Source organism: Oryza brachyantha, chromosome 6 (assembly GCF_000231095.2).
Source record: "Oryza brachyantha chromosome 6, ObraRS2, whole genome shotgun sequence".
NCBI lineage: Eukaryota > Viridiplantae > Streptophyta > Magnoliopsida > Poales > Poaceae > Oryza > Oryza brachyantha.
The window spans coordinates 20,425,032-20,439,554 of NC_023168.2; the positions used below are offsets into that span (position 1 = coordinate 20,425,032).

The 14,523-nt window shown below is 45.8% G+C and overlaps 2 protein-coding genes across 2 annotated transcripts; both read left to right on the plus strand.

Annotated features, from left to right (window-relative positions):
- The first annotated feature begins 773 nt into the window (after positions 1-773).
- On the plus strand, positions 774-1,970 carry LOC102701273 (xyloglucan endotransglucosylase/hydrolase protein 22-like). The gene is made up of 3 exons (XM_006656361.3): positions 774-1,114; positions 1,190-1,383; positions 1,468-1,970. The coding sequence occupies exons 1-3, from the start codon at positions 851-853 to the stop codon at positions 1,880-1,882; spliced, it is 873 nt and encodes a 290-aa protein (XP_006656424.1). The 5' UTR covers positions 774-850; the 3' UTR covers positions 1,883-1,970.
- A 9,615-nt stretch (positions 1,971-11,585) lies between these two features.
- LOC102701553 (probable xyloglucan endotransglucosylase/hydrolase protein 23) lies at positions 11,586-14,244 on the plus strand. Its single transcript, XM_006656362.3, has 3 exons — positions 11,586-12,047; positions 12,884-13,077; positions 13,177-14,244. Exons 1-3 carry the CDS (start codon positions 11,760-11,762, stop codon positions 13,586-13,588), a joined length of 894 nt encoding a protein of 297 aa, XP_006656425.2. The 5' UTR covers positions 11,586-11,759; the 3' UTR covers positions 13,589-14,244.
- Positions 14,245-14,523: the final 279 nt, after the last annotated feature.

Consider the following 14,523-nt stretch of genomic DNA (forward strand, 5'->3'; position numbering starts at 1 on the left):
TTTATAATCTTAAATTTAATGTTGATTTTGAGTTTTTTTACTAAAGTTTATTTTACCATCTTGACTATATAAAAGTTTTATTTATAAATTATTTTTTATTTGTAATTATATTGCTTAGATTTTTTTTCAAAACCCAAAAGATAACCTATCAGTGTCTCACCAACGGTATGGGTACGTCCTTGAGACCGATTTGTAACTGTGGTTCATCACTGGCTCATCGTACAGCAGCAGTACAGGTACAGCACGCAGACGACACGACGCCCCGTTCCTTCGCCCATGGGGCAAGCCCAACCCGGGCTGAACCTTCCCCGAATCGCACATGGCGGCACGCCGGCAGGCATCTCCCGTCGGGATCTCACGATCTGCTGCCGCGATGAACTGTAAAGCCGAGGCGAGGCGAGACGCCGCGAGGCCCCGTGCTGCCGGTACGAGCAAAAGCGCCTCAAAAGCTGCACACTTTTACCACCACACCACCCGTCCTCGCATCCATCCACCCATCCCACCTGCCCGGTTTCGCGGATGCCGCCGCGCGCGGGGCGGGGAGGGAGGGATGGGTGGGTTCTTCGTATCGTACGCACGCGGCGGCTGGATCCAGCGCGCGTCCAGCCGTGCAGCCGCAGCGACGCCCCCGTCTCCCTCCCGTGTCGCATTTAACCGTGTACTCGACGCGCCAGCCCACCCCGGCCATTGCCCGTTGGATTGGACACCACCACCACCTCGCCCGTATAAATACCGCCCCATTGCCCACTCCCCACTCCACACCCACTCACTCACCAGCTCATAAGCCTTGGTTGACTCTTGTCCTCACGCTCGGCTTCATCTCCTTGGGGGGTTCTAGTTGGTTTGCGAGATGAGGACGGTGGCGGTAATTGGCATTGTGGCGATGGCCTGCCTGGTGGCCGTGGCGCAGGGCGGCAACTTCTTCCAGGACGCGGAGATCTCGTGGGGGCAGGACCGTGGCAAGATCGTCGACGGCGGCCGCGGGCTCGACCTCACGCTCGACAGGAGCTCCGGCTCCGGCTTCCAGTCCAAGAACGAGTACCTCTTCGGCAAGATCGACATGCAGATCAAGCTCGTCCCAGGCAACTCCGCTGGCACCGTCACCACCTTCTACGTAAGCTCATTACTTCCATCTCTGAGGAGGAGTACGTGGTACTGAAGCTGATGGTGTTTTGTGCGTGGGCTGCAGCTGTCGTCGCAGGGGTCGACGCACGACGAGATCGACTTCGAGTTCCTGGGCAACGTCACCGGCGAGCCGTACACGCTGCACACCAACGTGTTCACGCAGGGGCAGGGGCAGCGCGAGCAGCAGTTCCGCCTCTGGTTCGACCCCACCCAGTCCTTCCACACCTACTCCATCATCTGGAACCCTCAGCACGTCATGTGAGTCCCCATCAAGGCATCAACCTTGCTACCTTTGCTTGCTGCCACGCGAGACACGGACTCATGGTGTTTGTTTGCGTGCAGATTCGCGGTTGACGGGACGCCGATCAGGGACTTCAAGAACCACGAGGCGCGCGGCGTGGCGTTCCCCAAGAGCCAACCGATGCGGGTGTACGCAAGCCTGTGGAACGCGGACGACTGGGCCACGCAGGGCGGGCGCGTCAAGGCGGACTGGAGCAAGGCCCCCTTCGTCGCCTCCTTCCGCAACTACAACGCCGACGCCTGCGTCTGGTCCAACGGCGCGCGGCGCTGCCCCGTCGGCACCATGGAGACGGCCGCGGCGGCGGCGGGGAGGAGCGGCGGGTGGTGGAACCAGGAGCTCAGCGACATGAGCTACCGCCGCATGCGCTGGGTGCAGAGGAAGTTCATGATCTACAACTACTGCACCGACCTCAAGCGATACCCCCAGGGCGTCCCCGCCGAGTGCAAGCTCCGTTGAGACCACACACACACGCTGATCCGTCATCCATGAGAGCTACTCCACTCCACTCCACTGCATTGAGATCGGTCGATGGCAAGGTGTTTGTTGAGCATTTCTTACCAGCTGAGATGGCGAATAATGTGTTCTTGATGGAACGGATACTCATCATGTAAATGCAGTATGCACATCGCATTCTTTCATTTCTTTTTGTAACACGGGTGCCGTTGTACGTACAAGTTTGAAAAAAAAAATCAGTGAGTTGCTTTTAGCCGTATTCTACTACACTAGCTGGATCCCTTTGGTTTTTGGCCATGTTTTCCGTGTGCTCTGCTCGCTGCTCCGCAGCAGCTGAAATGCTGGGCGTGGCTGCCGCCAGACTGGCCCATTTTGGACATGGACACCCTGTAAAACTGGAGCGTTGCGAGATCGAGCTTATCCGGATTTGATTAATTTAACCGAGGGACCAACATTCGCATCAGCTGCCTGCACTGCTGCAAGGAGCAACGCAGCTCACGGAAACGTCCGACCATTTTATATTGACAGGTAGGAACTGCTTGGATTAAACAAAAGTAAGCTCGCACTCGGTCTGATCAAACCGTATGCATGTTTTGCTTAAAAAATTTCGATTCGCACACAAAACTGCTTCTCGTGCCACTCCCTTCAGTGTAAGGTCTTGTTTGCAATTTTTTTTTAAAACATCACATTAAACTTTTAGACACACATTTGAAGTATTAAACGTAGCCTAATTATAAAACAAATTTTAGATTTCGTCTGGAAACCACGAGACGAATTTTTTGAGTATAATTAATCTGTCATTAGCACATGTTGATTACTGTAGCACTTATGGCTAATCATATCTTAATTAGGCTCAAAAGATTCGTCTCACGATTTCCTCCGTAACTATGTAATTAGTTTTATGTTCATATATATTTAATGCTTCATTTAGATGTCCAAAGATTCAACATGATGTTTTTAGAAAAGTTTTTAACAACTAAACATGGCCTAATTCTGCTCAGCTGTCGAACTGTCCAAACGTGACGGAGTAGAATCCAATGGGCCATGGAAAATGATTTTCCAGTACGAACTGTGGGTTCGAACTTTCTAGTTGGGTGCAAACACGTAAACCTATTGGGAGGTCCCAATAAAGCCCGGTAAAGACTACTACTGGCCCGCTTCACAGCCCATTTCTAGTGCCGTCTCCTTCATCCGGCCCATCCAAAATACACAAAATCTGGAATTCGGTCCACTAACTATCAAGTTCAGAAATCTGGACTGTGGCCCACTTCACCGGCCTAACACAATCTGATTTCTTCCGCCTTGAGGTCAATAAATAGAGGAACGTCAATTTGCATTTCGTTAGTCGTTACCTTATATTTGTTGGTTGATTTATTGGTTAGCCGATATTTAGAAAAGGATATAACCATCGTAATCCTATTCGTAATCTATCTCTAACTCTAAATTCATAACCCTCATGGGCCGTAACTGCGATCGGTGGTTACGGGTCAGAATCGGATTAAGAAAAACCCCCGAGGCCCACCAGTCCTATATAAAAGAAGAGGAGCCCACGGGGACGCTCGTGTCGCTTATTCTCGCAACCAGAAATTCGAAATCAATCTCTCCCGATCAGAGACGCGGTGGAAGGGTTTGTGTGACGATTCCAGGGCAGTGCCGTTAGAGACCCGAAGGTCGGAGATTCAGAACAGGTCATCGGCGATCTAATCTCGCCGGAGATGAAGGAAAGAAGATGAAATTGAAGGAAAGAAAAGAAGGGAATCAGATGGCTTCATCTGCAGGTTTATTTAGTTTTCCGCATTTGAATTAATCGGTGACATTGTATTGATTAGGGATTCAATTCGTAATCTATTGTTTATGATTGAATTGAATTATCTAACATAGTGGTATCAGAGCCAATCCTAGTCATATTTGATCCCATCAGTAATTGATTATGAATCAATTGATAGTTTTCGGTCTGTCGATTAATCTAATCGGTGAAGGATTCGAGTTAGCTACATACACTGTTGTTGATTTGAATTCCAAACCGAGAAATCAAAACCTCAAACCCTAGATCAAATTGCAATCAACCAAAACTATTTGATCCGGCTTCGGATTGAAGAAACTCACCGGAGTGAGATTAGTCGTCGTCGTCGTCGCCGTTGTGTAGGCCTCGGCCACCGCATGACGTCGCCGCCCCGCCGTCTCCACGACCAGTGGAATTGGCCATCCGCCACCGCCGCCACAAGGGCTTCAACCCATGCGTGCGCGCGCGCGTGTGGTCGCCATGCGACGTCGCCGCCATGCGGGCTTCGCCCAGCGCGTGCGAGCGAGCGGTCGCCGCCGCCGTGCGGGCTTCAGCCCGTGCGTGTGCGCCTTCGCCTCCGCTCTCCTCCTCTGGCCACGCCGGCTCCGCCGCGCATGTGCCGCCACCATCGCCGGGCCTCCACGTCGACGAGAATCGGCCACCGGCTTGGACCGCCGCCTCTGGGCGTGCTCGCCCCCCAGCCGACGGGCGACGGGCCGCATCTTTGGCGCGTGCCCTCCCCGTCAGACCGCTGCGCCGCCACCATCCAGCGCCCGGACGCTCGTCGCCCGCCGCCGGAGAAGAGGAGAGGAAAGAGAGGGGGAGTCCGAATGCATTTAGGGTTAGGGTGTCGGCCGCCGGGTGGGTTAGCCTCGCCGCGCCGAATCTCGGCCGTACGATTCAATCGGACGGCCACGGGCTGATTGCCCTCACTCCTGGGCCGCCGCTGCTTGTGGGCTGACTGGGCCACATGGGCCGGTGCCCCCTACGCGCGCGCGTGCTGCCTAACAGGCCGACCTCTTGTAGGCCAGCCCGGTAATTGGATGGGCCGAAAATTTAATTTAATTTTGTTTAAATTATTTTTAATTTCAGAAATCAATTTATACCTTGTTTGGGCTGTTTAAAATTGCTAAAAAAATTGATAAAATATATTTTATTGCTCAAAAAATTATTTCTAGTCAAATGGAACCAACGGGAAGTTTGCTAGAAAGAATTTATGATGTGAAGTTATTTATTGACCAACGTTATTTATGATTTCACGTCAATTTAAATTTGATTATTTCTCCCTTGATTATTTCTGCCCAACGGTGATATAATTAAGGATTTATTTCATTATTTTCTAAGTCTTTTTCGCCCAACGGTGACTAGATTTGGAGAAGTATTATATATAATATTTTTATTTTTGGATCAAATGTTTTATATTATAAATTGTTATCTGCAGCTTTGTTACAACTTAAGAGGATTGAGCCACTTGATGGGGTCAATTATGCTGAGTGGGAAAACAACATGCTCCTGAATTTGGGGTTGTTGGAAAATGATCTTGCACTTAGAGAGGATCCACCTGTGGAACCGAAATTAGCTGATTACATGGATGAGAATGATGAGGAATACATCAATCTCAAGTGGGCTTACAATGAAAAGTGGTATGCTTGGGAGAAATTAAACAGTGTCCCTAATGTACATCAAGAGCAACATCTCTCCGTCCATTATAGGGGGGATTGCTGACTCTGACAATGTTAAGACGTACCTGGCCAACATTGAATCGAACTACAAGGCGTGTACCGAAACTTATGCCAGTACTCTTATCATGAAAATGAGATCTTCTCATCCGACAACACATCATGGAAATGTCACACATGGTTCATCAACTAAAGACGATGGACATGGAAATTTCGGAAGCCTATCTTGTCCATTTCATTCTGAACTCACTAAACTCTGATTATGATCCGTTCAAAATTCATTACAATACTCAAAGAGAAAAGTGGACCATTTTAGAGCTTATCTCCCACGCAGTGGAAGAGGAAGAGCGTCAAAAGGCCAAAAGGCAGAAACATATTGACCAGCTCAACCTCGTCAACTCTAAGGGCAAGAGAAAGTTCCATCAAGGAGAAGCCTCTGGATCAAAGAAAAAGGGATTTCACCCTCCGAAATAAGGAGGGAGTAAGGTTGCTCAATCAATTGCTCAACCTCCAGCTGGGCCAAAATTCAAGAGTCCTCACTTCACCTTCTGTGACAGTGATGGACATTGGCACAGAGACTGCCCCTGCTTCAAGGAGTGGTTGGCCTGTAAAGGTATAAATAAAATAAATGAAATTTTCAACGTTAATGAATCCCTATATGTTGAGTTTTCCTGAAATTCTTGGTGGGTTGACTCAGGTGCCACTGTGCACGTTACTAATTCATTACAGGGATTGAATGGCGTCCAGACGCTAAGAAAGAGGGAGCACATCCTAAGAGTAGCTGATGCAACGGAGATTGAAGTGGAGGCTGTTGCAGACCTCGCACTCAAGCTTCCCAGTGGCTACAATTTAATACTTAATGATGTCTTAGTTGCTCCTTCCGTTAAAAGGAATCTTATTTCAGTTAGAGTCCTAGCAGAGTCAGAATATGACTGTTATTTTTCTAAGAGAACTTGTTACATTAAACATCTAAATAAAGTAATTGGTCTTGCCTTCGTGCGAGACAAACTCTACTTGCTCTCTTTGGATCATACTGTGATGAATATCATAAATGCCTCCAATGATAAAAATGAGACTTCATCGAAATTGTGCCACTGTCGCTTAGGCCACATTTCTAGGGGGAGAATCGAACGTCTCATTAAAGATGAATTATTACTCCCCTTAGATTTTTCTGACGCTGATCATTGCATAGATTGCGTTAAAGGAAAATTTGCTAAATCAATTAATAAAGGAGCCACTAGGAGCACGAGTCCACTAGAAATAATTCACACTGATATTTGTGGACCGTTCCCAGTGACATCTGTAGATGGTTTTGATTCATTCATCACATTTACGGATGATTACTCCCGTTATGGATATATTTACCCCATAAGCGATCGTTCCGAATCTCTCAAAAAATTCAAAATATTCAAAGTAGAAGTTGAAAACCAGCACAACGCGAAAATTAAAATAGTGAGATCGGAACGTAGTGGTGAATACTATGGGAAACATGCTCCATTTGGGCAAAGTCCTGGTCCATTTGCTCAATATCTTCAGATTCATGGAATTATTACTCAATATTCCATGCCTGGGGAGCCTCAACAAAATGGAGTGGCAGAAAGACGCAACCGCACACTCATGGAGATGGTGTGGAGCATGCTTAGTCACTCCAACTCATCAAATAAATTATGGATTGAGGCATTAAAAATGGCTGCACACATACTGAACAGAGTTCCAAGCAAGTCGGTGCCGAAAACTTCGTATGAATTATGGACCAGAAGAAAACCGACATTGAATTATTTGAAAGTATGGGGCTGTCGTGCAGAAGCTAAATTATTCAACCCCCAATTAAAGAAATTAGACCCAAGACTGTGAGCTGTTGTTTTATCGGTTACCCGTTGCATTCTAAGGGATATCGATTTTACTGTCCAGACCGTGTCACTAAATTTGTAGAAACCAGACACGCTGTCTTCCTGGAAAATTATGAAACGGGGAGTTCACAGGAAAGGGAAATTAATCTTGAGGAAATTTGGGTGAGTGTTTTTTCTCCTCCGGAAATCCAAGAGAATAATGTCCCTATTTTTCATAATGTACCACAAACTGTAGTTTCCACTGTTGGCGCTACGGCTACTGCTGAGGAAAATACCGAAACCCATGAAAATAAGGAGCCTCAACAGAGTTCTGTGAAACATAATGAAGAAGAAATTCCACAACCTGATCCTGAACTGTCTGTGGTCAATAATGAAAATCAAGAATTAAGACGATCACAACGGAACAGGAGATCTGCCATCCCTGATTATTATGAAATTTACATGGGTGAAGATATTGGGAAGGTAGACGACCCCACCTCATTTAAAGAAGCCATAAGCAGTCAAAATTCATCCAAGTGGATTCAAGTCATAGAAGATGAACTCAAATCAATGAGCCAAAATAAATGTGGGATCTAGTAGAAATTCCTAAAGGAGTAAAAACAGTAGGCTGCAAATGGGTCTACAAAACTAAATTGGACTCCAAAAGAAATATCGAACGATTCAAAGCAAGACTTGTGGCGAAGGGTTTTTCGCAGAGAGAAGGAATTGATTACAATGAAACATTTTCTCCTGTCTCTAAGAAAGACTCATTCAGAATTGTCATAGCGTTAGTGGCACATTATGATTTAGAACTCCATCAAATGGATGTGAAAACAACATTTCTAAATGGTGACTTAAATGAAAATGTTTACATGGTTCAACCGGAAGATTTTGTCGTGGAAGGAAAGAGCCATATGGGATGCAAACTTAAGAAATCCATCTATGGACTTAAACAGGCGTCAAGACAATGAAACCTTAAGTTCGATGAAATTATCAAGAAATTCGGATTTAAGAAAAATGAGGTGGACAACTGCATTTATACCAAAATTAAAGGTGGGAAATTCAATATACTAGTACTTTATGTAGATGAAGTTTTATTAGCAAGCAGTGACAAGAATCTGTTGCGAGAAACCAAGGAATTTTTGTCATCGAAATTTGATATGAAATATCTCGGTGATGCATCATACGTTTTGGGTATCGAGATTCACCGAGATAGGTCCAAAGGGGTGCTACAATTATCTCAGAAATCATATATTTCCAGAATATTGGAAAGATATAATATGAGCAAATGCTCGACATCACCTGCTCCAATTATGAAAGGGGACAAATTTGGTTCATTCCAAAGTCCGAGAAATGAATTGGAAGAAAAAGAAATGACTAAGGTACCATATACTTCAGTTGTCGGAAGCTTAATGTATGCTCAAGTTTGTACGCGAATAGACTTGACGTTTGTAACCGGGATGCTTGACAGATATCTGTCTAAACCAGGTATGGACCACTGGAAGACAGTAAAGAAAGTATTGCGTTATTTGCAAGGAACTAAACATTACATGCTCACATACAGAAAATCTGATAAGCTTGAAGTTACAGGCTATTCGGATGCTGACTTCGCAGGGTGTTTAGATACCAAGAAATCTACTTCTGGGTATATATTCACTCTCGCGGGGGGAGCCATTTCATAGAAAAGTACTAAACAAACAATGACTGCATCGTCGACAATGCAGGTAGAATTTGTGGCATGTTATCACGCAACGGGGCAGGTTGTATGGCTCAAAAATTTTATCCCGGGATTATAAGTGGTTGACAGCATTGAAAGACCACTGACAATATACTGCGACAATGAGGCCGCAGTTTTCTATACGAGTAACAACAAGTCAAATGAAGCTGCCAAACACATTGACATTAAATATCATGTTGTGAAAGATAGAGTACATGATCAAACAATTAAAATTGAATACATAAACACTAAATCAATACTTGCGGATCCATTAACCAAAGGCTTACCTCCCAATTTGTTCAAAGAACATGTGGCCAACATGGGATTGTGTAATGACTTTGAATATGATCCTAGAAACCGGGGCAATTAAATTCAATCAATACCCGCTTAATTAATCAAGGGTTTATTTGTGTGATATGGTGAACTATAAGTCTTGTCGTCTCAATAATGCTAAATGTTGTTGTGACGCATTGCTTTGGGGAGCTATATTATATGATGGACTCGTAATTAACCTCTAAATCAAGGGGAAAATGTTGGTTGATTTATCGGTTAGCCGATATTTAGGAAAGGATATAACCACCGTAATCCTATCCGTAATCTATCTCTAACTCTAAATTCGTAACCCTCATGGGCCATAACCGCGATCGGTGGTTACGGGTCAGAATCGGATTAGGAAAAGCCCCCGAGGCCCACCAGTGCTATATAAAAGAAGAGGAGCCCACGAGGACGCTCGTGTCGCTTATTCTCGCAACCATAAATTCAAAATCAATCTCTCCCGATCAGAGACGCGCTGGAAGGGTTTCGTGTGGTGATTCCAGGGCAGTGCCGTTGGAGACCCGAAGGTTGGAGATTCAAAACAGATCATCGGTGATCTAATCTCGTCGGAGACGAAGGAAAGAAGACGAATTGAAGGAAAGAAAGAAGGGAATCAGATGACTTCATTTGCAGTTTTATTTATTTTTCCGCATTTAAATTAATCGGTGATCTTGTATTGATTAGGGTTTCAATTCGTAATCAATTGTCTATGATTGAATTGAATTATCTAACAATATTATCGTCACCACGTCAATATGGGTTCGGACTTGTGTTGTTTTGTTTCGTGTGAGGACGTTTTCGTGAGGTGTTGAGTTCAGATACTCTTGTATCTTGTTAGCTGTATTGTGGATGTAGGGGCCAAGTTTTAATCCGCTTTCTTAAAAGAACACCGCACCACGTTATCCACCAAATCGCGCGGCACTGCAAAGCATCAACCTGAAATTGCCACAGTAAAAGAATAAGTTAAACCACTAGAGTCAGAACGGAGTTACGACGAATAATGCATATCTTTGACAAGGTTAAAATACGCTTGGTCTTTGCTGTGAACCCCTTTTGAATTAAGTCATGTATCTTCTTTACAAATGGAATAAAGCAGAGCTTTTGTCTTTGTTTAAAAAAAGTTTGGCCTATTTGGGTCAAGAGGGAAGGAAGTTATCCCGTTTCGTATGTAAAACCGTGGTAAGGTGAGTGTTAAGCGTCTTTTAAATCTCAGGGCATTCCTTACCTGCTTATTGCATCTTCCATCGTGCGGTAATGGTTTTGACTAGATAACCCAATTAAGCTAAAAAAGCATTAAATAAAAAAGTCTTTTGGGATATATTTCAGCTTGTTTGTCATAGTTACGCTAATATCAGGTTTATTTCCTTAAAAAGTAATTAGGGCCATTTTTGTTTTTTTACTAACAAAAGCAAAATAACATATTTATAAAGAAAAAATAATTTATAAATTAAACTTTTATACATATGCTCTTAGCGATATGAAGCAGTGGCTAAAAGATAAATTACGATGAATTAAAATCAACTCTAAATTAATATTAAAATATTGATTTATAAAAAAACATAAGTGAAAAGAGGATGACTTAAGGCCGTGTTCGCCCGCCCTGCTTAGTTAATTTATCCCATCGTTTTTCGCGCGCACGCTTCCCGGACAGATAAACGGGTTATTTTTTGCAAAAAATTATACATGAAAGTTGTTTTAAAAATCATATTAACATATTTTATATTTTTTTAGTAATTAATAATTAATTAATTATATACTAATATGTCACTATGTTTTTTACGTTAGGGCAAGTTAACTTTATGCCCCTCAAAAGAACACGGCCTTACCAACCATGATAAGCAGATAAGGGGTAAACTTCAGACGGTAATAAAATCCTTCTTACATCTTGATTTATCACGGAGAGCGAGCAACGGGCGCCTGCAGAGATACATACGCTCGCGCATACCGCACGGACCGGGGAGATGCTCCAACCCTCGCATTCAACCGCCCACCCGGCGCGGCCAGCCGAGATGAAATCAAAGCGCGCAGTCGCTGTAATGTAGCGCCCCCACCACCACCAGACCAGCCTCCGCTCCCTTCGTGCCGCGCACTCATCATGCCCATGCACTGATGCACCTGCTGCCACCGCCCCGCCACCCATACTACTCTACCGTCTCGCCGCCTCGAGCCGTCCACTCTGCTGGTATGCCACGTCCTGTTTGCTCGTCAGGATTTTTCATTTCCTCGCCCCGGTTTGTGCCTGCTCCGATGCTGTTTCGGTGGACGCCGCATCAGCATGGCCGGGGCCGGGCCGCGGGCGGGGCCCCTGCCGCAGCAACCGACGTGTGCATGCCGGACGGACTCCTCCCTCTGGCATCTGGCGAAAGTGCCACCCCTACGTGCCCTTAAACGGGCACTCCCTCTTCTCCCACACTGCTCCATTTTCCTCCTGTTCATCGTCTCTGCCTCTGCCCATCTCATCTCCCGTCAGTTCGATCGACACGCCACATTTCGCGGATCGGTGGGAGGCCTGTCACTACTGTGCTCTTGCGTGCATGCGCCTGTGTTGTGCGCGGACATGCGCGGCTGTTCTCTCCGGCGGTGTGTGGCGGCTCTCGCCGCCGTCGTGGTGGCTGCGGCAGTAGTGACGGCGGCGGCCGGAGACCATAATTTCCACCGGGACTTCGAGGCCGTGTGGGGGAAGGGCAATGCGCTGTTCCGCGACGGCGGGCGGGTGGCGGAGCTGACGCTGGATAAGCAGACCGGGACGCGCCTGCAGTCCAAGGACCGGTTCTTGTTCGGGAGGTTCGATCTCGAGATCAAGCTCGTCAGGGGAGAGTCTGCAGGCACCATCACTTCCTTCTATGTAAGTTCGAGGCCTCTTTGATACATCTTGGCTTACAGTTCGTTCAATTCAAGTGTTTTTGTTTTCTAATTTGTGCGAATTATATGTAAGATTTGTGTTATTTTCTCATGGTTTTTTTTAAGATTCTTCTCATGTATAAATGACTAAAACAACTACTAGAAAGTTAAAATTTTGCTCCAAAAAAGTCCTGAAAAAATATAGGTTTTTTTTTTCATAGAAACATATCATTTAGAATTTTAGGAAGTTCCACAATCAAAAAAGAACATGGACTAGCTCTGATTGACGCTAAACAATTTGAGACTTGTAAGAAGAAAACTGTCGTTCTTCGAGTAACAAAATTGATCCTCAATTAGATGATGGGACGGTTGAGTGGTGGTCGCGGTGAATTTTGTACTTGTACTAGCAACCATAAATGTTGGCAATTGGTGAACTCAATTGGCCTCTGCATTTAAGCAGTAGTAAGAGTATCTGGTACAGCCATTGTCGGTTCATGTCCTGGACCTAGAGAGAAAAATGAGATTTTTTTAGGTGAAAATGATACCACTTTCACCAAGAACTGTTGGCATTACATTAGCTTCCTTTCCTGGATCCGAACATTTGTATCGCTTTTAGCAGTAAAAGACTTCAAGCTCTGCATATGAACACACGTATTTCTACCTGCAACCAGGCTAAAACACCTCCAATCAAATTAGTCATGGTGTCCACGTTTAACATATCTAAGTTTATCTTAAAAAAGAAATACTTGTTCGCATGAAGTCGATCATGGTGCACACGTTGACATTTCTGATGTTTTTCTCTCGTTGAAATCGCCAATTGATTCGGTTCAACGGGCGCAGATCTGCAGCGGCGGCGCGCGGCACGACGAGGTGGACTTCGAGTTCCTGGGCAACTCCAGCGGCGAGCCGTACCTGCTGCACACCAACATCTTCAGCGACGGCAAGGGCGAGCGCGAGCAGCAGTTCGTGCTCTGGTTCGACCCCACCGCCGACTTCCACACCTACTCCATCCTCTGGAACCCACACAACATCATGTAAATTCCCAATCTTTTCATCGGATCGAGAGAGCCAAACCTGCCATGATCAACAATATTATGGATATGATAGGATTATTTGGGTGTGGTTGGTTGCAGACTGTACATCGACGGGACGCCGATCAGGGTGTTCAGGAACAACGAGGCGTACGGCGTGCCGTTCCCGGCGAGGCAGCCGGTGCACGTGTTCGCCAGCATCTGGGACGCCGAGGAGTGGGCGACGCAGGGCGGCCGCGTCAAGACGGACTGGTCCCGCGCGCCGTTCGTCGCCGCGTACCGCCGGTACAACGTCACCAACGCCTGCGTCTGGGACGGCGGCGCCGGGGTGGCGCGGTGCACCGGCGGCGGCAAGGCAGGTGGTGGGTGGATGAGCCAGAGGATGGACTGGTGGAGCTGGATGACGCTCAACTGGGTGCGCATGAACTACATGGCCTACGACTACTGCTCCGACCGCAAGCGCTTCCCGCGCCGCTTCCCCACCGAGTGCATCGTCCCCATCGGCAGAACGTGACGCTGCCCGCCTCGTCCTCCATCCGTAGCTCGTTTTGTGTTTTGCAGTGACGAACTGAGAACATAAATAATTATCTCCTGTTATCTCTAGGTTAATTGGCCACTTAATTGGAACTTGGGGTTGAGTTGTGCAGGGTAATGAGAAGGCCTCGACTCGTTCCAGAAGTGTCTTTTTCCACTGTGTTTTGTTACGAGTTTGTAGACTGTAAAAGACTCTAAACCTTTGATTTTGATTTTTGTTGAAGAAACTTTATCCCCCTAGGGACGTCCACCTTCAATATTGGACTGGTGGCTCTCGTCAAGAGTTCTTCTTCTGAAGTATTTGAAAGCCAGCTTTGACTACATTGTCCTTCTCATCTCCTAGCAGCTCTAAAATGAGTGTAATCGTAGAGTCTTCGATCATGCTTTGTCCTCGGATCATGTGCTGCTCTAGACCATCCGCTCGGAGGGTCAGCTGTGGTCCTCTGCTTGATTAGCGGCCTTTTGGGGGAGGAGCGAGTGTAGCCTTCTCTGCCCTTGCTCCCACTTATTGGTGTCAAGTCGAGTTTCTTGTTCTGTGTTTGTATTAGCTTAGTTCCTTTGGGGGTCCTTGTACGAGGCCAGTCCGGTCTTGTTGTGTTGTATACAAACACTCATTTTCTTCTAATATATAGATGTGCAAGCCTTTTGCGTGTTTGAGAAAAAAAATTATTCAAGAAAGACCACAACTTTTTCTAGAATCTCATTTAGAAGCTTCTGAAAACAATCCATACTGCTCACTTCATGTTTTCTATATGACATCGTTAACTTTTATATTTATGTTTGACGATTCGTCTTATTAAAAAAATAAAAGTATTATTTGTTTTTGTTATAATTTGATTTATTATTATGTAAAATTTAAACATGACTTATAATCACACATATTTGTTGAATAGGACAAACGGTCATTCAATAGTC

Excerpts from the sequence above, each read along its gene's own strand:
- LOC102701273 (XM_006656361.3), top strand. The coding sequence starts at position 851 with ATGAGGACGGTGGCGGTAATTGGCATTGTGGCGATGGCCTGCCTGGTG. Across the intron at positions 1,115-1,189 it reads GCACCGTCACCACCTTCTAC|CTGTCGTCGCAGGGGTCGAC; the intron begins GTAAGCTCATTA and ends CGTGGGCTGCAG. Across the intron at positions 1,384-1,467 it reads TGGAACCCTCAGCACGTCAT|ATTCGCGGTTGACGGGACGC; the intron begins GTGAGTCCCCAT and ends GTTTGCGTGCAG.
- LOC102701553 (XM_006656362.3), top strand. The coding sequence starts at position 11,760 with ATGCGCGGCTGTTCTCTCCGGCGGTGTGTGGCGGCTCTCGCCGCCGTC. Across the intron at positions 12,048-12,883 it reads GCACCATCACTTCCTTCTAT|ATCTGCAGCGGCGGCGCGCG; the intron begins GTAAGTTCGAGG and ends CAACGGGCGCAG. Across the intron at positions 13,078-13,176 it reads TGGAACCCACACAACATCAT|ACTGTACATCGACGGGACGC; the intron begins GTAAATTCCCAA and ends GGTTGGTTGCAG.